This window comes from Heterodontus francisci, chromosome 19, assembly GCF_036365525.1.
Source record: "Heterodontus francisci isolate sHetFra1 chromosome 19, sHetFra1.hap1, whole genome shotgun sequence".
NCBI lineage: Eukaryota > Metazoa > Chordata > Chondrichthyes > Heterodontiformes > Heterodontidae > Heterodontus > Heterodontus francisci.
The window spans coordinates 11,044,662-11,066,717 of record NC_090389.1 but is presented as its reverse complement, the minus strand read 5'-3'; the positions used below and the strand labels follow the sequence as shown (position 1 = coordinate 11,066,717).

General features: G+C 45.3%; 2 protein-coding genes across 5 annotated transcripts in view; one reads left to right on the top strand and one right to left on the bottom strand.

Moving 5' to 3' along the window:
- LOC137379949 (E3 ubiquitin-protein ligase RNF123) overlaps nucleotides 1–22,056 on the bottom strand; it is a 536,536-nt gene that overhangs the window by 123,681 nt on the left and 390,799 nt on the right. The gene's annotated exons all lie outside the window — the stretch shown is intronic.
- amigo3 (adhesion molecule with Ig-like domain 3) lies at nucleotides 914–2,915 on the top strand. The gene has a single exon (XM_068052290.1). It carries the CDS (start codon nucleotides 1,401–1,403, stop codon nucleotides 2,913–2,915), a length of 1,515 nt encoding a protein of 504 aa, XP_067908391.1. The 5' UTR covers nucleotides 914–1,400.

The following is a 22,056-nucleotide window of genomic DNA, read 5'->3' as shown; positions in this document are numbered from 1 at the left end:
AAATGGGAGCTTCAATGCGAGGAATCAAGGAGCAAAGGGAAATTGCCCATACACTGATCCCCTAATTTCAGCCCTGCTGCTAAGTTAAGGTACAAAGCAGGTCACAGATGCTTCGCCATTAAGAGTGAGCCAGAAATCAGCAAACACTTCCCCAGGACTGTTATCGTATAGGTACATGATCAAGGGCAACATTGACAGATGTCTGAGAAAATCCTGTGCACCCATCTTTTCTCCAGGAGGTCTGCATAGTGCAGTGAGAAGGTCAATTGTTCAGTGAAAAGCACTTTATTCAGGGAGTCACACCTGAGTCAGTGAGCAGGCTATAGTGAGAGTTAATCCCATAACACTAACCTAACAGTGCAAGCTAACTCCATAATTCCTGTCCTGAAACACTGAGCTTGCTTCCATCCCTCATTCCATATTCATATAGCAAGAACTAGGCCCCCCGACCCAATGCCTGCACAATGAGAGCAGACCCTCAAAAGAGCTGGTCTCTATCTTAATATTCTCACAGTCAGACCTAGACTTGTCTCTGTACCCTTGTAAACTTCATGCTCATACAGTGGAACTGGCTTCTCTCTTTGATTCTGCTATTGCCAGAGAGAAACAAGTAAAAATAACAGCTCAGGCGGTTCAACTTCACCCACTAGTGGTGAACGGAAGCTACACAGCACTGCAAGAAATCTATTTAAACTGTGAACGCTTTGCTGGCAGCCAATCAGCATCCAGCCACGAAGCAGGCCCTGCCCACCCAGTCAGCCTCCCATCCACTCCAGTTTAAATAGACATTGAGAGAGATCAATTATACACAGGCTGTGGGGCTGCACCGAGCTTTATGCTTTATCACTGGTCAACAGCAGAAAGTTATGAATTGCCGCTGAGGGACAGTGTGTCTGCATTTAAGGATTTGTCCAGAGAGAAAGAAGTGGCTGAAGCAGTGCACCAGGGGACAAGAGGTTTTGTTCATTCATTTTGTGTTGATTACCTGTGTGCTTAGAGATTACAGGGAATTGAGTTTAACTCTCTTGATAACATCGTGTACAGATGAGAAATCCTGGATCGTCAGCAGCGCCAACAGTCCCGAGAGGAATGACAGACAGTAACTGAGCTGAAGGAAAGTCTCAGCTGTAAGTACTTTCATTAAAGAGGGTACTGCAGGGAAGCCACCCGTGTGAATTGAGTTTGCGATAGTATACCAACACATTACCTCAGCCACAATCCCTGTGATGAAACACGCTGCTCTGAACTCTCCTGAAAGACAGCAGCCCTGCAGTATGTGGCTCTTTGCGTTGTTCGCAGTCCATGGTTAAATGTTAAGACTGCTGAGAAATGAAAGTGACTGTTTAACTCCTCAGCAAACTTCACTGCAGTGTCTCAGAGTGGAGCACTGGGATTAAACGATGAGTACCTCTGGAATGGTAACTCCGGTTCTGTGGTTGCTGGTAGCAGAACTGCTGTTATCGGAGTCATTCACGCAGAGGACAGGAGACAGCCTCCACGTTTGCCCTGGGGGGTGTATTTGTGCCTCGGACCTGCTGAGCTGCGTCAGTCAGAGCCTGTTCCTGGTGCCTCCTGGACTTCCTGCCACTGCAACTAGCCTGGACCTCAGTCACAACAGCTTGCACCAGCTGCAGGATAACTGGCTGGCTCAGCTACCCCGCCTGCACACACTCAGAGTCAGCCACAACCACATCCGCCACATCTCTGTGAGAACCTTCCACAATGCCTCTCAGCTCACGCACCTGGACCTGTCCTCCAACAGGCTACGTTCGGTGGAGAAGCACTTCTTCCAGGAACTGACCAATCTGCAAGAGCTGCTGCTTTACAACAATCAGATAGTGCGAGTGGATAGCGAAGCTCTGCTCAGGCTCAGCAATGTGCAGAAGGTGTACCTCAGCTGGAACCAGCTGACTGATTTCCCATTCAGCGCCTTGCAGGAGGGCAGCCTGCCTCAGCTAAAGGTAATGGATATCTCCTCCAACAATCTCTCTTCCATCCCCGTTGACAAGGTGATTGCGCTGCCTCAGACCATTAAAAATGGCCTCTACCTGCACAACAACCCTTTCATGTGCGACTGCACTCTGTACAACATGTTCCTGCACTGGGAGAAGAGTGGATTTAATTCTGTTCATGACTTCCGAGAGGAACACACCTGCATGGCACTCAGACAGCCAAAGGCCTTGCTGCGCTTCCTGAAGCACCGCAAGATGTTTGAAAACTGTACCTCTGCTGCTCTTGGGCTGATCGGGATGGTAGATGCCAGCTTCAAAGGGGTGGTGGGGGAGCCGCTGCTGATTAGCTGCAATACCAGCTTGCAGGGCGAGCAGACAACCTACCTGTGGATTTCACCAAACATGGAGCTCATCACATACACCGGCAGCGCCAACCAGATGTTCAAACTCTACTCCAACGGGAGCCTGGAGATCCGCAAGGCTCAGAAAGAGAATTCCGGTGTCTATACGTGCATGGCTATCAACGAGCAGCTGATGCGCAATGAGTCTCGGGAGGTCAACGTGACTGTGCATTACCCAAAGCATGATGGGGAGGGCTTCAACACCGGACTCACCACGCTCCTCGGCTGTGTGGTGAGCCTGGTGCTGGTGCTCATGTACTTGTTCCTGACTCCATGCCGCTGCTGGTGCAGGCCACCACAGAATCCCACACTGCCAAATGAGTGCAGTGCCCAATCTTCCATCTTGAGTGCCACCCCGCCCTGCAACGATGACGCTGGCCGCAAAGCCAGCAGTGGCAAACACGTGGTGTTCCTGGAGCCAGTAAAGGACTGCCAGAATGGCAAAATTCGGCTCGCCATCAGCGAGGAGTTCCCAGAGGTCAAAAACCCCAAAATCCAGCAGCTGAAGTCAGACTCGGACTCCACCAGTTCCATCTTTTCAGACACTTCGATTATGCACTAGGTTCATGAGTTGAAAGTGCATCTGCTGCTTCAGGTCAGGAAGCTTTTCCAAAAACTGCAACTGTCTTCCTGAGTAATCTACTATACTTACTTAGTGTTGATGGGCTGATGAGAGTAATGGCACTAGAATGTACTTCTGTCAGTTTACAAGGAACTCTGCTCCGCAGGCCATTTAATGGAAAATCAATACCCTACAGTGGGAAAGTGCAGGTAACTGCACTGTGCTAAATCCAGCTCTTCTCATTCATCACACACGTTTAGTTTGGATTTCCCCTTTCATCTTGATGCTTTGCATTTGGAATAGGCTTTCTCCCAGGCAATTACAGCAGCAGCAATCGGAAAAGGCATGGGATGAGTGAGGCTGGGAAAGTGGACCGTGGGTTTTTAACCTGCCTGTAATGATGGCAAGTAATTTGAAGGAAATGCATACTACTTTCAAATATATTGTTCTTGGTATATGTGTACGGTATTATATCTAACAAAACACCATCAGTGGTGTTTCATGTTCATCGCAATGATGTAATCCTTAAGAGGACCTGATTTATAATAAATGATTCTGTTAATTTCTAATCCTGTATATCTCGTGTCAAATGTATAGGCAGAGAACAGTAAGAGATGGGAATCTCTGAATCATCAAAACCCTGACTTTTACTTTCTTTCAGAAACTTGGACGGAACATTATTTACTTATTTCTTAAAAACTGAATGCTACTAGAATCTGCTGCTATTGCATAATATGGGAGGAGGTGGTCTCAGTTTCCTATTCTCGTGAAGGAAGGAGGGTGGGTACTGGAGAATCCCTTTGGAAATAGCTGCAATATTTATTTTCCCTCAGGTCGGTGTTTTTGTAAATTTTGTGCTCATATATTTTGGTAAATTACATGCTTATCAATTTGAGTGAACTTAGGGCTAAGGAATGGGCCACTTTCTAATATGGGCACCCAGGGTCAGCTACAAGCACTCCCAATTCATTGTCTACACTGACCCAATATACCCCCCAGTCCCAACCTCAGAAAAAACACCCACTTTGACACCGTCGGACTATTTCCATTTCCTAAAATAGACATTGTCTGCCTTCTCTAAGTGAGAGAGTGAGGGAGGAGAGAGGGACTGAGGGAGGGAGAAAATGAGAAGGTGCAGGAGAAAGAATTTAAAGGGAGTTTACTGCCCTATAAATGCAGCACTGCTAATTATAGTACTCGAAGGAAGACCCTGGGGATTTAACATTGGTTGACAAGAAAGAACGATGAGGAAATCAGAGAGACTCAGATGCGATTGAGTGGGATATTCTAATTTGTGTTTGATCTAAAAACATTTAGATTTTTAGGGAAAATCAGCATTTCACTCTCCAGTGTAAAGTGCATGATGAAGTTTTCTGTTCCATTCTGATTATCTTTCCTCCCCTCTACAACTGTTCCTGAATGTCCCCCTTGTAGAATATTTTGAAATTTATATTTAGCAAGCAGCAATGTTCAAAAGTACAAAGCATTACAGTTATTTGTACAAGCCCATTTCCACCATCTTCTGAATATTTCCATCAGGTAACGACAGGCTACTGTCAATAAATGGTAATCAGTTAGTGACCCAAAATCTTTCCCACAGGCCTGCCACTGACACTTGAAACCTGGATTAACAGACATCCACCCAACATTTCACAATATCGGATACTCGTAGGAACCTCCTTTCCAGCCACTTCCAGAAACTGCCCCACAGGTACCTGATGAACAGGTTACATAGTGCACTGTGTATAAGAGCCTATCATCGGACTTAATATCGTTAGTGCACTAATAATGAAAATACTCACAGTCTACAAGCTTCATTCACACTTGTACCCAGTGCGACTCAATCCCTGTCAACCCTTCATGAAGGGATTCTTTACAATGCATTCCCTGGTCACACTTGTGATTTCGTACACCCTGGTCATATTTATATACAGCGTGACTTGGTACAGCTCAAACCCTGCTCCTACTGATATTCATTGTGACTCTAGGTGCATCATTTGCTGGTAAGACCGCTGCCTCATGTGCCTCAGAAAGCTCACTCCAAGGTCGCTTTCATAAGATGTGCAATTAGCCAACTGACTCACCGGGGTTACAGTATTGCTACGACGACATGGTACAGATCACTCCCTTGTTACAATCATACCAAACTTTATGTCATCTTTGATTACACTATTACCCAGAGTGACCCCGTGCAGCTCCGATTTCACGATTACCCAGTGTGAAACTGTGCAGCTCACTCTCCGAGTACATTATTACCCAGAGCGAGTCCCTGCAGCTCACTCTCCAATTACACTATTACCCAGTGTGAAACTGTGCAGCTCACTCTCTGATTACACTATTACCCAGTGTGAAACTGTGCAGCTCACTCTCCGAGTACATTATTACCCAGAGTGAGTCCCTGCAGCTCACTCTCCGATTACACTATTACCCAGTGTGAAACTGTGCAGCTCACTCTCCGAGTACATTATTACCCAGAGTGAGTCCCTGCAGCTCACTCTCCAATTACACTATTACCCAGTGTGAAACTGTGCAGCTCACTCTCCGATTACACTATTACCCAGTGTGAAACTGTGCAGCTCACTCTCCGAGTACATTATTACCCAGAGTGAGTCCCTGCAGCTCACTCTCTGATTACACTATTACCCACTGTGTAACCGTGAAGCTCACTCTCCAATTACACTCTTACTCAGTGTGGAACTGTGCAGCTCACTCTCCGAGTACACTATTACCCTGATTGAACCTGTGATAAGCTTATTCTGCAATTTCATCAACTTGCATTCAACTAGCACCGTTCAAAGTAGAAAAACGTGCCAAAGTATTTCAGAGAGCAACAAGGGCAAAAATGGACATTAAGCTTAGGGGACCGAAGGCAGCAATGGTGGGCGAAGGAGGTGGGGGGGGATGCACAAGTGGTGAGGATCAGAGGAATGGAGTGATGGGATACAAAGATAATTAGTGCATTCTAAAACATTCATCAGATAGAAGTGTACAACATAGATACAGGCCATTCTGCACAAATGATCAATGCCACTGTTATACTCCATATAGCCACCTCCCACTTCAATGACCTCTTTCTGCCCTCCAATATTCCTCTATTCTTTTCTCCCTTACGCCTGCATCAAACCTCTCCTTAAATGTATCAATGCTATCTGCATTATTTATTTGATCTTTTAAGGTCCATCTTTTATTTAAGCCAACTTGTTGCAAACAGCTTTTCCCTATCCACATTCCGTCAATTCTGACAATTAGTCATTGACCTGAAACTTGAACTCGCTTTCTCCTTGACATGCATGTTGCTTGATCTGATTTTTTCCCCAGCATTTTCTGTTTTTATTTCTCCGCAAGCACCCTATTGAACACTTTCATAATTTTAACACCCTCTATCAGTTCTCCTCTTAGGCATAATTTTTCCAGAGAAAAAAGCCCCAGTTTGCTCAATATTTCTGGATTGTTGCATTAGAGGCCTGCTTCCCGACCCAAACCCGACGGGACCCGATGACATGTCGGATTCGGGTCGGGTTGCTCTTCCGGGTCCGGCTTTCGGGCTTGGGTTGTGTCGGGCCAGACACACACAGTAAGTGCTCTGTCGATCAGCATTAAAAATAAAAAACTTACCTGAGCTGGGAGTCCAGGACGAAACTGAGTCCGCGACGAAACCGAGCCCGCGCAGTGAGCGAGTGACGACACTATGACATGATCACGCATGCGCTGCAGCTTCCTGGAGCTTCTCAGTCAGAAGGTAAGTAAAGGGATGGTCGGGTCGGGCTCGGAGCGAAATTGGAGGGATTTGGGCCAGGTCAGGCTCGGGTCCACTGCGGATCGGGTGGGTTCTTTTTCCTGACCTAATCAGGCCTTTAAGTTGCATCATTTCTACACCTTCTCCAATGCTTCAATATCATTTTTGTAGTTTGGAGACCAGAACTGTACTCACTTATTATTGACAAATAGGCTACTTTAATTAAAAAGAGCGCCATCACAGTTAAGGAAATATATCAATCCATATATTAAAGAAAAGCTTTGCATCTAGCACACATCCGACACACTTCAAAGTGTCAAAAGAAAGAGAAAGACATTAATTTCTGATGGAAATTCAGAATGGGCTGGGTGCTATAAAAGAAGGTTTAGGGCACTGCATAAAAAAATTTCTACTAACCACTCTCCATTCTTTGGGTAATGATCTTACATTAGATGTAAATACACTGGAGGGGGTGCAGAGGAGATTTATGAGGACCTGAAAATTTTAGCCATGAGGAAAGACTGGATAAGCTGTGACTGTTTTCCTTGGAACAGAGGAGGCTGAGGGGTGACTTAATTGAGGGGTTTAAAATTATGAAGGGCCTAAATAAAGTAAATTGGAATGACCCATTTACCTTAGCAGAGGGTCAAAAACTGGGGGCATTGATTTAAAGTAATTGGTAGAAGGATTAGAGTGGAGATGAGGAAACATTTTTTCAGGCAGAGGATGGTAGGGACCTAGAACTCACTGCCTGAAAGACTGGTTGGGGCAGAAACTCTCACCACATTTAAAAAGTACTTGGATGTCTACTTGAAGAGCTGTGACCTGCAGGGCTACGGACCAAGTGCATGAAGGTGGGATTAAGTTGGGTAGTTCCTCATTGCCTGGATGGACATGATGGGCCAAATGGCCTCCAACTGTGTCATAAATTTTCTATGACTCCCTATGACTAATTCCCTTCAATTAATAGGTCACTAACTAGTGGAAATAGCATTTTTCTCTTTACCTTATCAAAACCCTTTCTTATTTTGAAAACCCACCAGATAAAGAGGACAGGTATTGAGGTCCTTTGGTCAGATTTTCAGGAGCTAGGGAGTAAATTAAAAAGTAGGACCTCGAAGGTAGTAATCGCTGGATTACTCCCAGTGCCTCACGCAAGCGAGAGTAGGAATAGGAAGACAGACAGGATCAAAACTTAGATTGAGGCACTGTGCAGGAGGGAGGGCTTCAGATTCTTGGGGCATTGGGACCAGTTGTGGGGCAGGAGACACCTATTCAAGAGGGATGGGTTGCACCTCAATAGGATTGGCACCAATGTCCTCGTGGGGAGGTTCACTAGTGTGGTTGGGGAGGGTTTAAACTAAATTGGTCGCGGGATGGGTACCAACATATCCAAGTAGAAAAGAGGAATAAGGTGCAAAAAGGAGAGAGTGTGTTGGATAAGTCGCCAGGGCCGGATGGACTGCATCCTAGGTTGTTAAAGGAAGCCAGGGAGGAAATAGTGGATACACTGAGGATCATCTTCAAATCCTCACTAGATACAGGAGAGGTACCAAACGATTGGAGGTCTGCGAATGTTGTACCATTGTTTAAAAAGGGCGCGAGGGATAGGCCAAATAATTATAGACTGGTCAGTCTGACCTTGGTGGTGGGTAAATTAGTCATAAACTTATACAGCACAGAAACAGGCCCTTCGGTCCACTGTGTCTGTGCCGGCCATCAAGCACCTATCTACTCTAATCCCATTTTCCAGCACTTGGCCCATAGCCTTGTATGCTATGGCGTTTCAAGTGCTCATCTAAATACTTCTTAAATGTTGTGAGGGTTCATGCCTCTACTATGCTTTCAGGTAGTGTGTTCCAGATTCCAACCACCCTCTGGGTGGAATTTTTTTTCCTGAAATCCCCTCTAAACCTCCTGCCTTAATCTATGCCCCCTGGTTATTGATCCCTCTGCTAAGGGAAAACGTTTCTTCCTATCTATCCGATCAATGCCCCTCATAATTTTGTCGACCTCAATCAGGTCCCCCCTCAGCCTTGTTAGAATCTATTCTAAGGGACAGGATAAACTGCCACTTAGAAAGGCAGGAATTAATCAGGGATAGTCAGCATGGATTTGTTAAGGGAAGATCATGTCTTACTAACTTAATTGAGTTTTTTGAGGAAGTAACAAAAAGATTGATGAGGGTAGTGCAGTGGATGTGGTCTTTATGGATTTTAGTTAGGCACGTGACAAGGCTGATGACATGTGGTGGACTGGCCAGTAAAATGAAAGCCCATGGGATACAGGGGAATGTGGCAGGTTGGATCCAGAATTGGCTCAGGGACAGGAAACAAAGGGTAGTAGTCGACGGATATTTTTGTGAATGGAAAGCTGCTTCCAGTGGCGTTCCACAGGGCTCAGTGTTGGGTCCCTTGCTGTTTGTGGTATATATTAATGATTTGGACTTAAATGTGGGAGGCATGATTGGGAAATTTGCTGATGACACAAAAATTGGCTGTGTATTTGATAGTGAAGAGGATAGCCATAGACTCCAGAAAGATATCAATGGTTTGGTTGAGTGGGCAGAAAAGTGGCAAATAGAATTCAACCCAGGTAAGTGTGAGGTAATGCACTTGGGGAGCACAAATAAAGAAAGGGAATACACAATAAACGGGAGGATATTGAGAGGGGTAGAAGAAGTGAGGGACCTTGGAGTGCATGTCCACAGGTCCCTGAAGGTGGCAGGGCAGGTAGATAGAGTGGTGAAGGCGGCATATGGAATGCTTTCCTTTATTGGCCGAGGTATAGAATTCAAAAGCAGGGATGTAATGCTGGAACAATATAAAACGCTGGTTAGGCCACAGTTGGAGTACTGCGTACAGTTCTGGGCACCACATTACAGAAAGGACATAATTGCTCTGTAGAGAGTACAGAGGAGATTTACAAGAATGTTGCCAGGGCTCGAAAGTTACAGCTATGAGGAAAAACTGGATTGGCTAGAGTTGTTTTCCTTAGCACAGAGGTGACTTAATAAAGGTGTACAAAACTATGAGGGGCCTAGATAGAGTAGACAGGAAGGACCTGTTTCCCTTAGCAGAGAGGTCAATTACCACGGGGCACAGATTTAAGGAGATTGGTAGAAGGATTAGAGGGGACATGAGGAAAAACATTGTCACCCAGAGGTTGGTGGGTGTCTGGAATTCACTGCCAGGAACGGTAGTGGAGGCAGAAACCCTCAATTCTTTTAAAAAGTACCTGGACATGCACCTAAAGTGCTGTAACCTGCAAGCTTATGGACCAGGTAATGGGGGTGATGCACAATCAAATAAGAAGAGAAACTAAGTCAGTCTTGGAAGGCAGAGCAACTATAGACCTGTTAAGGCACAAGCGAATAATACAAGACTGGATTGTATCTATTTTAACGCAAGGAGTCTTACTAGTAAGGCAGATGAATTGAGGGCATTGATTAACACATGGGAATATGATATTATTGCTATCACAGAGACATGGTTGAGGGAAGGGCAGGACTGGCAGATCAATATCCAAGGGTATAGAATCTTCAAGCGTGATAGGGGAGGTTATAAAAGAGGAGGTGGCATTGCACTGTTGATCAGAGTCAATTACTGCAATAAGGAGGGATGATAACTTAGATGGTTCGATCAATGAGGCCATATAGGTAGAACTTAAAAACAAAAAGGGGGCAATCACTTGGCTGGGAGTGTACTACAGGCCTCCAGTCAGGGAGAGATAGAGGAGCAGATATGTAGACAAATCTCAGAGAGGTGTAAAAAAATAGGGTAATAACAGTAGGGGATTTCAACTTCCCCAATATTACTGGGGATAGTATTAGTGTAAAAGGCTGAAAGGGGGTGGAATTCTTAAGTGCATTCTGGAGAGCATTTTGAGCTAGCATGTAGAAAGTCCTACAAGAGGAGGGGCAGTACTGGACCTAATCCTAGAGAATGAACCCGGACAAGTGGTAGAAGTGTCAGTGGGGGAGCATTTCGGGGATAGTGACCTCTGTAAGATTTAAGGTAGTTATGGAAAAGGACAAAGATGGACCGGAAAGAAAGGTGCTGAATTGGGGGAAGGCCAATTTCAATATGCCAAAACAAGATCTGGCCAAAGTGGACTGGGAGCAGCTTCTTGTAGGAAAGTCTACATCAGACTAGTGGGAGTCATTCAGAAAGGAAATCGTGAGAGTTCAGGTCCAACTGTTCCCGTAAAGGTGAAGAGTCGGACCAATAAGTCCAGGGAATCCTGGATGTCAAGGGATATAGAGGATTGGATAAGGAAAAAACAAAGAGGGTTATGGCAGATTCAGAGTGCTGAAAACAGCGGAGGCCCCAGAGGAGTACAGAAAGTGTAGGGGGGTACTTAAAAAAGTAATTTGGAGAGCAAAGAGAGGGCATGAAGAAACACTGGCAGACAAGATAAAGGAAAATCCCAAGTCATTTTATAAGTATATTAAAGGCAAGAGGATAACCAGGGCAAGAGTAGGGTCCATTAAGGACCAAAGTGGCAATGTGTGTGTGGAGCTGGAGGACATAGGTGAGGTTTTAAATGATTACTTTTCATCTGTGTTCCCTATGGAGAAGGACGATGTAGGTGTAGCGATCAGGGAGGGTGACTGTGATATACTTGAACAAATTAGCATTGAAAGGGAGGAAGTATTAGCTGTTCTAGCGGGCTTAAAGGTGGATAAATCCCCAGGCCCAGATGAGAGGTATCCCAGGCTGCTATGTGAGGCAAGGGAGGAGATAGCAGGGGCTCTGATACAAATTTTCAAATCCTCTCTGGCGACAGGAGAGGTACCTGAGGACTGGAGGACAGCAAAGGTGGGACCATTATTCAAGTAGGGTGGCAGAGATAAACCAGGTAATTATAGGCCAGTGAGTCTAACGTCAGTGGTAGGGAAACTATTGGAAAAAATTCTGAGACAGGATTAGTCTCCACTTGGAGAGGCAACGATAGTCAGCATTGCTTTGTCAGGGGAAATTGTGTCTAATAAACTTGATTGAATTTTTCGAAGAGGTGACTACTAGATGTGTAGATGAAGGTAAAGCAGCTGATGTAGTCTACATGGACTTCAGTAAGGCTTTTGATGAGGTCCTGCATGGGAGATTGGTTAAGAAGTGAAGAGCCCATGGGATCCAGGGCAATTTGGCAAATTGGATCCAAAATTGGCTTAGTGGAAGGAGGCAGAGGGTGATGGTCGAGGGTTGTTTTTGAGAGTGGAGGCCTGTGACCAGTGGTGCACTGCAGGGATCGGTCCTGGGACCCTTGCTGTTTGTAGTGTACATTAATGATTTAGACATGAATATAGGAAGTATGATCAGTAAGTTCGCAGATGACACGAAAATTGATGGTGTCGTAAATAGTGAGGAGGAAAGCCTTAGGTTACAGAAAGATATAGATGGGCTGGTAAGATAGGCGAAGCTGTGGCAGATGGAATTTAATCCTGAGAAGTGTGAGGTGATGTATTTTGGGAGGACTAACAAGGCAAGGGAATATACAATGGATGGTAGGACCTTAGGAAGTACAGAGGGACTTTGGTGTACTTGTCTATAGACCACTGAAGGCAGCATCGCAGGTAGATAAGGTGGTTAGGAAGTCATATGGGATATTTGCCTTTATTAGCCGAGGCATAGAATATAAGAGCAGGGAGGTTATGATGGAACTTTATAAAACGCTAGAATATAAGAGCAGGGAGGTTATGATGGAGCTGTATAAAACGTTAGTTAGGCCACAGCTGGAGTACTGTGTACAGTCTGGTCACCAGATTATAGGAAGGATGTGATTGCACTGGAGAGGGTGCAGAGGAGATTCACCAGGATGTTGCCTGGGCTGGAGCATTTCAGCTATGAAGACAGACTGGATAGGCTAGCGTTGTTTTCCTTGAAGCATAGAAAGCTGAGGGGGGATCTGATTGAGGTATACAAAATTATGAGGGACGTTGATAGGATAGATAGGAAGAAACTTTTTCCCTTAGCGGAGGGGTCAATAACTAGGCAGCATAGATTTAAGGTAAGGAACAGGAAGTTTAGAGGGGATTTGAAGGAAAATGTTTTCACCCAGAGGGTGGTTGGAATCTAGAACACACTGCCTGAAGAGGCAGGAACCTTCACAACATTTAAGAAGTATTTAGATGTGCACTTGAAACGCCATAGCATACAAGGCTATGGGCCAAGTGCAGGAAAATTGGATCAGATTGGATGGGTGCTTGACGGTTGGCGCAGACGCGATGGGCTGAAGGTCCTGTTTCTGTGCTGTATAGCTCTATGACTTTCTATGACTCTGAAGTGCTTAGGGATGTCTGGTGGTCATGAAAAGTGTCATATAAATGCAGATTTTTTTTCTTTATTTAGAATTATGGGGCATAAAAACAAATACTCTTCTTTTTTAAAGTTTTCAAGCAGTAATTTAAGGTCATCCAGTGCTGAACGAGCAGAAATTTCCTTTAACGAAATATGTGGAATACCAAAACCATTGTCTCTCTGCCCCCTAGATACCAACTTCATTCCTCTCCCTGATGACTGTTTGAGGCTTAATCAGGCTGTACGCAACATTGCTAATCATATCTACCCCTGAGATGAGCGTCTGACATATCCTGCCATCACCGATGCGGTGACTGCATAATGCTACCTCCACAACATCGCCCGACTCGACCTGCCTCAGCTCATTTGCTGCTGATACTTTCATCCATGCTTTTGCTACCTCTAGACTTAATTTTTTTGCCATGTACTGATCCTACATTTTGTGGTTCAGTGAAAGTACAAATTCACTGTGATTACTCTCAGACTCTGATATAATTTCCACAGCAATATCCTCACTGAATTGGTGAAAATTAGGCTCTGACTCCAAACAGTACAGCTTGTGATAGCACTTTACATCCTTGCATCTGATATTAGCTGAGGGAAGGCAAGTGGGGCTGTCGCCTCCAGTCAGGAAGGCCAGTAGTGTAACTTAATGCGGGGCAGCACTCACCCTCAAACTAGGGCTCCTATGCATTTGCCCATTATTTTAATGACAAGGCTCAGTGTTTGCACCTGGAGATAGAAGACCCTGTGAGAGTTGTAAAGAATGACAACATCCTGAAATGTAGTCTTTGAAAAGGTCACATCAGCTCTTGTTAGTCTGAGTTTCATTAAAGTCTGAGCCTGTAGCAGTGACACCAAAGTGCACAGCAAAGAACAAACAAATAACTTGTACTTACATACAGCCTTTCATGACCTCTGGACGTCCCAAAATGCTTTACAGCCAATGAAGTACTTCTGAAGTGTGGTCACTGTTGTAACGTAGGAAACACAGCTGCCAAATTCCACACAGCGAGATGTGACAACCAGTAATAAGATAAATCCCCAGATAAAGTTTCTTTGGTGATGGTTGAGGGATGAATATTGTCCAGGACATCGGGGAGAACTTCCCTGCTCTTTTTCAAAATAATGCAATGGGATCATTTATATTGCTTTTCGTCTTGCACTCATCAGGACAATTTGCAAGAATACCAATGTATGGGAAAGCAACAATTTTTACTGTATGAGAAGAGAGTGCTGATTGGTTGGCAAGTAGACTCTGATTGGTAGAGGCGTTGCCATGGAGAATGTACTAGTTTATGGTGACTGACAGTTAACTGCCAGATGGGCTCAATGTCACGAACACAAGGCAGTGTGGCTGTAGCCAGGAAAGAAGGATACTGGGATGGGTGCAATTCCCAGCCTTGAGCTGATCCATTTGTCTGTTTACTGCAGTCAAACTCTGGTGCTTTACACTGAACAAATGACGCCTAACCTCCTACCTCTTGCATATTTCTGGTAGTAGATGATACGTTTGCTATATCTGAATCCATAGCTGTATATAATAATTTCCTTACATGTCTTAATGGACTCCATCCTGCACTCAAATTCACCTTTGAAATGGAGCAGCCAAATGAGCTCCCTTTTCTTGATTTACGAGTTGAGAAATCTGCTAGGGGCTTTTGCGAGGGAAGAAGGGCCCCAGAGTAATGGATATTATTTGATATTGAGCATCTTCCAAAAGGTTTAATTTAAAGGGTTAAGTCATGGCAGGAGAGCTCAAAGCCGTGGTGTGCTCCTTGTGGGAAGCCGGGAACAATTCCAGTGCCCGGGACCAGCATGTGTGCAGGAATTGTCTCCAGCTGCAGCTCCTAGAAGCCCAGGTTTCAGAGCTGGAGCGGCGGCTGAGGACACGATGGAGCATCCGCGAGGTGGAGAGTATTGTGGAGAGCACGTAGATAGGTGGTCACACTGCAGGCTCAGACTCCACAGGCAGAAAGGGAATGGCTGACCACCAGGAAGAGCAAGAGGACTAGGCAGGCAGTGCAGGAATCTCCTGTGGCCATTCCCCTGCAAAACAGATATACTGCTTTGGATACTGTTGGGGGGAATGGCCTCTCAGGGGAACACAGCAACAGCCCAATTCCTTGCACTAGGGTTGGCTCTGCTGCACACGGGAGGAGTGGGAATGCAATAGTTATAGGGGATTCAATTGTAAGGGAAATAGATAGGCGTTTCTGTGGCCGCAAAAGAGACTCGAGGATGGTATGCTGCCTCCCTGGTGCTAGGGTCCAGGATATCTCAGAGCGGTTATAGGACATTCTGAAAGGGGAAGGTGAACAGCCAGTGGTCGTGGTACACATTGGTATAAACGATGTGGGGGAAAAAAAAAGGGATGAGGTCCTAAAAGCATAATATAGGGAGTTCGGAAGTAAGTTGAAAAGCAGAACCTCAAAGGTAGTGATCTCAGGATTACTACCAGTGCCATGTGCTAGTCAGAGTAGAAATAGCAGGATATATTAGATGAATACGTGGCTGAAGAGATGGTGTGAGGGGGAGGGTTTTAGATTCCTGGGACATTGGGACTGGTTCTGGGGGAGATGGCACCAGTACAAACTGGATGGGTTACATCTGGGCAGGACCGGGACTGATGTCCCAGGGGGAGTATTCGCTAGAGTGGTTGGGGAGGGTTCAAACTAAAACGGCAGGGGGATGGGAACCTTTGCAAGGAGTCAGAGGAGGGGACAATCAAGTACAAGAATAAAAGACAGTAAGGGGAATAAGAAAAGTGATAGGCAGAGAAATCAAGGGCCAGAATCAAAAAGGGCCACAGTGAAAATAGTGGGAAGGGGACAAGTAATGTTAAAAAGACAAGCCTTAAGGCTTTGTGCCTTAACGCGCAGAGCATTCGCAATAAAGTGGATGAATTAATCGCGCAAATAGATGTAAACGGGTATGATATAGTCGGGATTACGGAGACATGACTGCAGGGTGACCAGGGATGGGAAGTGAATATCCAGGGGTATTCAGTATTTAGGAAGGACAGACAAAAAGTAAAAGACAGTGGAGTTGCATTGCTGGTTAAAGAGAAAATTAACACAATAGTGAGGAAGGATATTAGCTTTGACAATGTGGAATCAGTATGGGTAGAGCTGAGAAACACTAAGGGGCAAAAAACATTAGTGGGGGTTGTACATAGACACTCAAACTGTAGTGGTGATGTTGGGAATGGCATTAAACAGGAAATTAGAGACGCATGCGATAAAGGAACATCTGTAATTATGGGTGTCTTTAATCTGCATATAGATTGGGCAAATCAAATTATTCACAATACCATAGAGGAGGAATTCATGGAGTGTGTACGGGATGGTTTTCTGGACCAATATGTTGAGGAACCAACTAGAGAACAGGCCATCCTAGACTGGGTATTGTGCAATGAGAGAGGAATAATTGACAATCTAGTTGTGCAAGACCCCTTGGGGATGAGCGACCATTATATGATATAATTTTCCATCTTGATGAAGAATTCTGACGTAGTTGATTCTGAGACTAGGGTCCTGAATCTTAATAAAGGAAACTACAAAGGTATGAGGCACGAGTTGGCTATGATGGATTGGGAAACGTAATTTAAAGGGATGACGGTGGATAGGCAATGGCAAGCATTCAAAGAGCGCATTGATGAACTGCAACAATTGTTTATTCCTGTCTGGCACAAAAGTAAAATGGGATAGGTAGCCAAACCATTGCTTACCAGGGAAATTGGAGATAGCATTAGATCCAAGGAAGAAGCATATAAATCTGCCAGAAAAAACAACAGACCTGAGGATTGGGAGCAGTTTAGAATTCAACAAAGGAGGACCAAGGGATTGATTAAGAAGGGGAAAATAGAGTCCGAGAGCAAGCTTGCGGGGAACATAAAAACTGACTGTAAATGTTTCTATAGGTATGTGAAGAGAAAAAGATTGGTGAAGACAAATGTAGGTCCCTTACAGTCAGAAACAGGGGAATTTATTATGGGGAACAAAGAAATGGCTGACCAACTAAATGTATACTTTGGTTCTGCCTTCACAAAGGAGGACACAAATAGCATACCAGAAATGTTGGGGAACACAGGGCTTAGTGAGAAGGAGGAACTGCAGGAAATCAGTATTATTAGAGAAATCGTGTTGGAGAAATTGATGGGATTGAATGCCAATAGAACCCCCGGGCCTGATAATCTACATCCCAGAGTACTTAAGGAAGTGGCCCTAGAAATAGTGGATGCATTGGTGGTCAGCTTTCAAGATTCTATAGACTCTGGAACAGTTCCTACAGACTGGAGGGTAGCTAATGTAACCCCACTATTTAAAAAGGGAGGTAGAGAGAAAACAGGGAATTATAGACCAGTCAGCCTGACGTTGGTAGTGGGGAAAATTCTAGAGTCCATTATCAAAGATTTTATAGCAGAGCACTCGGAGAACAGAGGTAGAATTGGACAGAGTCAGCATGGATTTACGAAAAGGAAATCATGCTTGACAAATCTACTAGAATTCTTTGAGGATGTAACTAGTAGAGTTGAGGAGGGGGAGCCAGTGGATGTAGTTTATTTGGACTTTCAGAAGGCTTTCGACAAAGTCCCACATAAGAGGTTAGCGCGTAAAATTAAAGCGCATGGGATTGGGGGTAGTGTATTGCGATGAATAGAAAATTGGTTGGCAGACAGGAAACAAAGAGTAGGAATAAACGGGTCTTTTTCCGAATGGCAGGCAGTGACTAGTGGGGTACCGCTAGGACCCCAGCTATTCACAATATATATTAATGATTTAGATGAGGGAACTAAATGTGATATCTCCAAATTTGCAGATGACACAAAACTGGGTGGGAGGGTGAGTTGTGAGGAGGATGCAGAGAGGCTTCAGGGTGATTTGGACAAGTTGAGTGAGTGGGTTAATGCATGGCAGATGCAGTATAATGCGGATAAATGTGAGGTTATCCACTTTGGTAGCAAAAACAGGAAGGCAGATTATCTGAACAGCTATAAACTGAGAGAGGGGAATATGCAACAAGACCTGGGTGTCCTCGTACACAAGTCGCTGAAGGTAAGCATGCAGGTGCAACAGGCGGTAAAAAGGGCAAATGGTATGTTGGCCTTCATAGCGAAAGGATTCGTGTATAGGAGCAGGGATGTTTTGCTCCAATTATACAGGACCTTGGTGAGGCCACACCTGGAATACTGTGTGCAGTTTTGGTCTCCTTATCTGAGGAAGGATGTTCTTGCTATAAAGGGAGTGCAGCGAAGGTTTACCAAACTGATTCCTGGGATGGTGGGACTGAGTCGGTTATGAGGAAAGACTGAGTCGGTTAGTATTATATTCGCTGGAGTTCAGAAGAGTGAGAGGGGATCTCATAGAAACCTTTAAAATTCTAACAGGACTTGACAGGGTAGATGCAGGAAGGATGTTCCCGATGGTGGGGGAGTCCAGAACCAGGGGTCATGGGCTAAGGATATCGGATAAACCTTTCAGGACTGAGATGTGGAGAAGCTTCTTTACCCAGAGAGTGGTGAGTCTGTGGAATTTGCTACCACAGAAAGCAGTTGAGGCCAAAACATTGTATATTTTCAAGGAGGTAGATATAGCTCTTGGGGTGGAAGGCATCAAAGGATATAGGGCGAAAGCGGGAACAGGTTACTGAGTTGGATGATCAGCCATGATCATAATGAATGGCGGAGCAGCCTTGAAGGGCCGAATGGTGTCTACTGCTGCTCCTATTTTCTATGTTTCTCTACCATGGTCTACTGCAAGCCTACCTTCTCGGGTCAATACACGTTTTGGGATTCTTATAGTTCCACGCGCTGTAAGATTGGCCTTATTGGCAACTTCATAAATAGGGCCTGAGCCATTTGCTCACTGTGCAAGCTTGATGCTGAAATAGGGTAAATCAAAGGCATCCTGTGTGACAATGGCTACCTTGATCAGATCATTTCTCACTGTATATCGCACAAACTTGCCTAAGGCCATCATTTGCGGCTCTGTAAAGTGCCCAATCTACCTCAGATTACCCTGGAAGGGTAATGTATTCCAAAAATTTCAGCAACGGGTGAAGCTAGCTGTTTCACGCTGCTACTATGCAGTAGCAATATGTGTGGCATGTGTCACTAACAGGATGCTGCCGGTAAGCCAAAAGACATTCTGCCTATCACACAAATGAGTAATGTGGTATATGAGTTTCAATGCCAGTGTGATGTTAGGTATATAGGCTGTACATCCCAAAGACTGGCGGATTGTATCAAACAGCATGCCCCTTTTGCTGTTTGCAATGGGCAAGGTACAGACCTTACCCGTACTTGCAAATCCCAAAACACAGTGTCCAGTATTAGATGTGATTCTGTGATTGGACAACATTTGCTAAATAATCCTCAGTGTGCTGAGAATTACGCTGACAACCAATTTAAGATTGTCAGTCGGGCTCGCAGTGTGGTGCATTTGCGCATACTGGAAGCTACATATATTAATACACAGGGCCCTGTGCAGACAGAAAGAACATGTACACACATTGTGCCTATTTCAGTTAAACAAAATAAGTGACAGCCATTCATTCCTCAGGGCAATGCCTTGACCAGAATCAAGCTGCCTGGTTTAAATTTCAAACAAAACTTGGCAGTCAACGGTCAGTCACCATAAACCAGTGCATTCTCCATGGCAGCGCCTCTACCAATCAGAGTCCACTTGCCAACCAATCAGCACTCTCTTCTCATACAGTATAAATTTGTCGCTTTCCTTTACATAGGTATTCTTGCGAATTCTCCTAATGAGCGCAAGACAAAAAGCTTCGACAAAGTGTCTCTGTTTTCAGCAATTCTCAAGTTCTGTACTATCAAATTGATCTTTTATGTTCACTTGAGAGGACAGATGGGACTTCTGTTTAAAGTCTCATTCAAGAGACAGCATATGTGACAGTGCAGCGCTCCCATTGTCCTGCACTAAAGTATCTGCCTAGATTTTGTGCTCAAGTCTCTGGAGTGGGACTTTAACCCATAACCACCTGACTCAGTGGACAGAATGTTACCCACTGAGCCACAGCTGACACTTGTTAGTGAGTTCCAACAACCAGCAGCTTCAGTGCCTGAGTAAGGTATGTACAAGAATACGATACTTTCACTTGTTTCCAGTTTGCTGCAGTCAAACTCTGGTGCTTTACACTGAACTAATGCTTATGCTGCATGGTACCAGACAAATGGACGAGCTCAAGGCTGGGAATTGCACCCATCCCAATATCCTTCATTTCTGGCTACAGCCACACTGCCTTGTATTAGTGACAGTGAGCCATCTGCCCAGTGTTTTGCGCTGTATCCTGTATGACTGATCTATGCCGTCCAACATGTGTCAAAGGGTAATGGCATGAGGCCTATGTCCAGGACAGATATTCCATTCCTGACAGACTTCCCTCATCCAGCACAGTACAAGCATTGCATCTATTAATGATGACACCAAGCCACCAATCCAACACAGTACAGGCATTGCATCTATTACTGACTAAATGAATTAAACCAGGAACCTTTCTGACTTGTAAAAATCAGCTAACTCACAACTCTAACAATTTAGGCTAGTACTTTCAGTGCAGTACTGAGGGAGTGCTACACTGTCAGAAATGCTGTCTTTTGGATGAGATGTTAAACAGAAGTCCCGTTTGCCCCCACAGATGGATGTACAAGATCCCGAGGCACTAACTGAATAACAGCGGGGGACCGTTCTCAGTGCCAATTGCAAACACAGATCCTTTAACTAACACCTAAAACAGATTAACTGGTCATTTATCTCATTTCTGTTAATGGGACCTTGCTGTGTATCAATTGGTTGCTATGTTGGCCTACATTACGATAGGAACGGCACTTGAAAAGTACTTCATTAGCTTCGAAGTGATTTGTGATGTCCTGAGGATGTGAAATGCACTATAAAAATACAAGTTCATTCTTTAACAAGCCATCAGCGGAGCTGTAGATGCTGCGTTTTTAAAAGCTATGATATTTTCTAAATTAACAGCATAAAGTGGGCAAAAAGTAAATGACTGAGGAAAAGAGTACCAGAAACTGGATGTTAGAGAGAATTTGGTCTCTTTCTGCATTTATGCCATTGAGATCAGGATAAGACTTTAAATTTTCTTTACAGTCCTGCTCAGAGGTTCTGTTGGGTTCAACAGCTCCTGGCTAATCCCTACATCAGGACTCCAGCTTCCTGGCCACTCCCACCATCAGGACTCCCAGCTTTCTGGCCACTCCCACCATCAGGACTCCCAGCTTTCTGGCCACTCCCACCATCAGGACTCCAGCTTCCTGGCCACTCCCACCATCAGGACTCCCAGCTTCCAGGCCACCCCCACTATCAGGACTCCCACCATCAGGACTCCCAACTTCCAGGCCACCCCCACCATCAGGACTCCCACCATCAGGACTCCCACCATCAGGACTCCCACCATCAGGACTCCCAGCTTCCTGGCCACCCCCACCATCAGGACTCCAGCTTCCTGGCCACTCCCACCACCAGGACTCCAGCTTCCTGGCCACCCCCACCATCAGGACTCCAGCTTCCTGGCCACTCCCACCATCAGGACTCCAGCTTCCTGGCCACCCCCACCATCAGGACTCCCAGCTTCTGGACAATTCCCCAGTTCAGGACGCCAAGCTTCCTGGCCAGTCCCCAGCTTCCTGGCCAGTCCCCAGCTTAGGACGCCAAGTTTTCTGGTCACTCCCCAGCTCAGGACTCTCATCTTCCTGGCCACTCCCCAGCTTCCTGGCCACTCCCACCATCAGGAATCCCAGCTTCCTGGCCACTCCCCAGCTCAGGACTCCCAGTTTCCTCTCCGTTCTCCAGCTTCCGGGAAATTCCCTAGCTCAGGACTCCCAGCTTCCTGACCACTGCCCAGCTCAGGAAACCCAGCTATCTCTTGTTCCTCAGCTTCCTGACCACTGCCCAGCTTAGGACACCCAGATTCCTCTCCGTTCCTCAGCTTCCTGACCACTGCCCAGCTTAGGAGTCAACAACAACAACTTGTAGAACAGTAGCACACTGGTTATGTTAGTGAACTAGTAATCCAGAGGCCTGGACTAATGCTCCGGAGACATGAGTTCAAATCCCACCACGGCAGCGGT

Excerpts from the sequence above, each read along its gene's own strand:
- amigo3 (XM_068052290.1), top strand. The coding sequence starts at position 1,401 with ATGAGTACCTCTGGAATGGTAACTCCGGTTCTGTGGTTGCTGGTAGCA.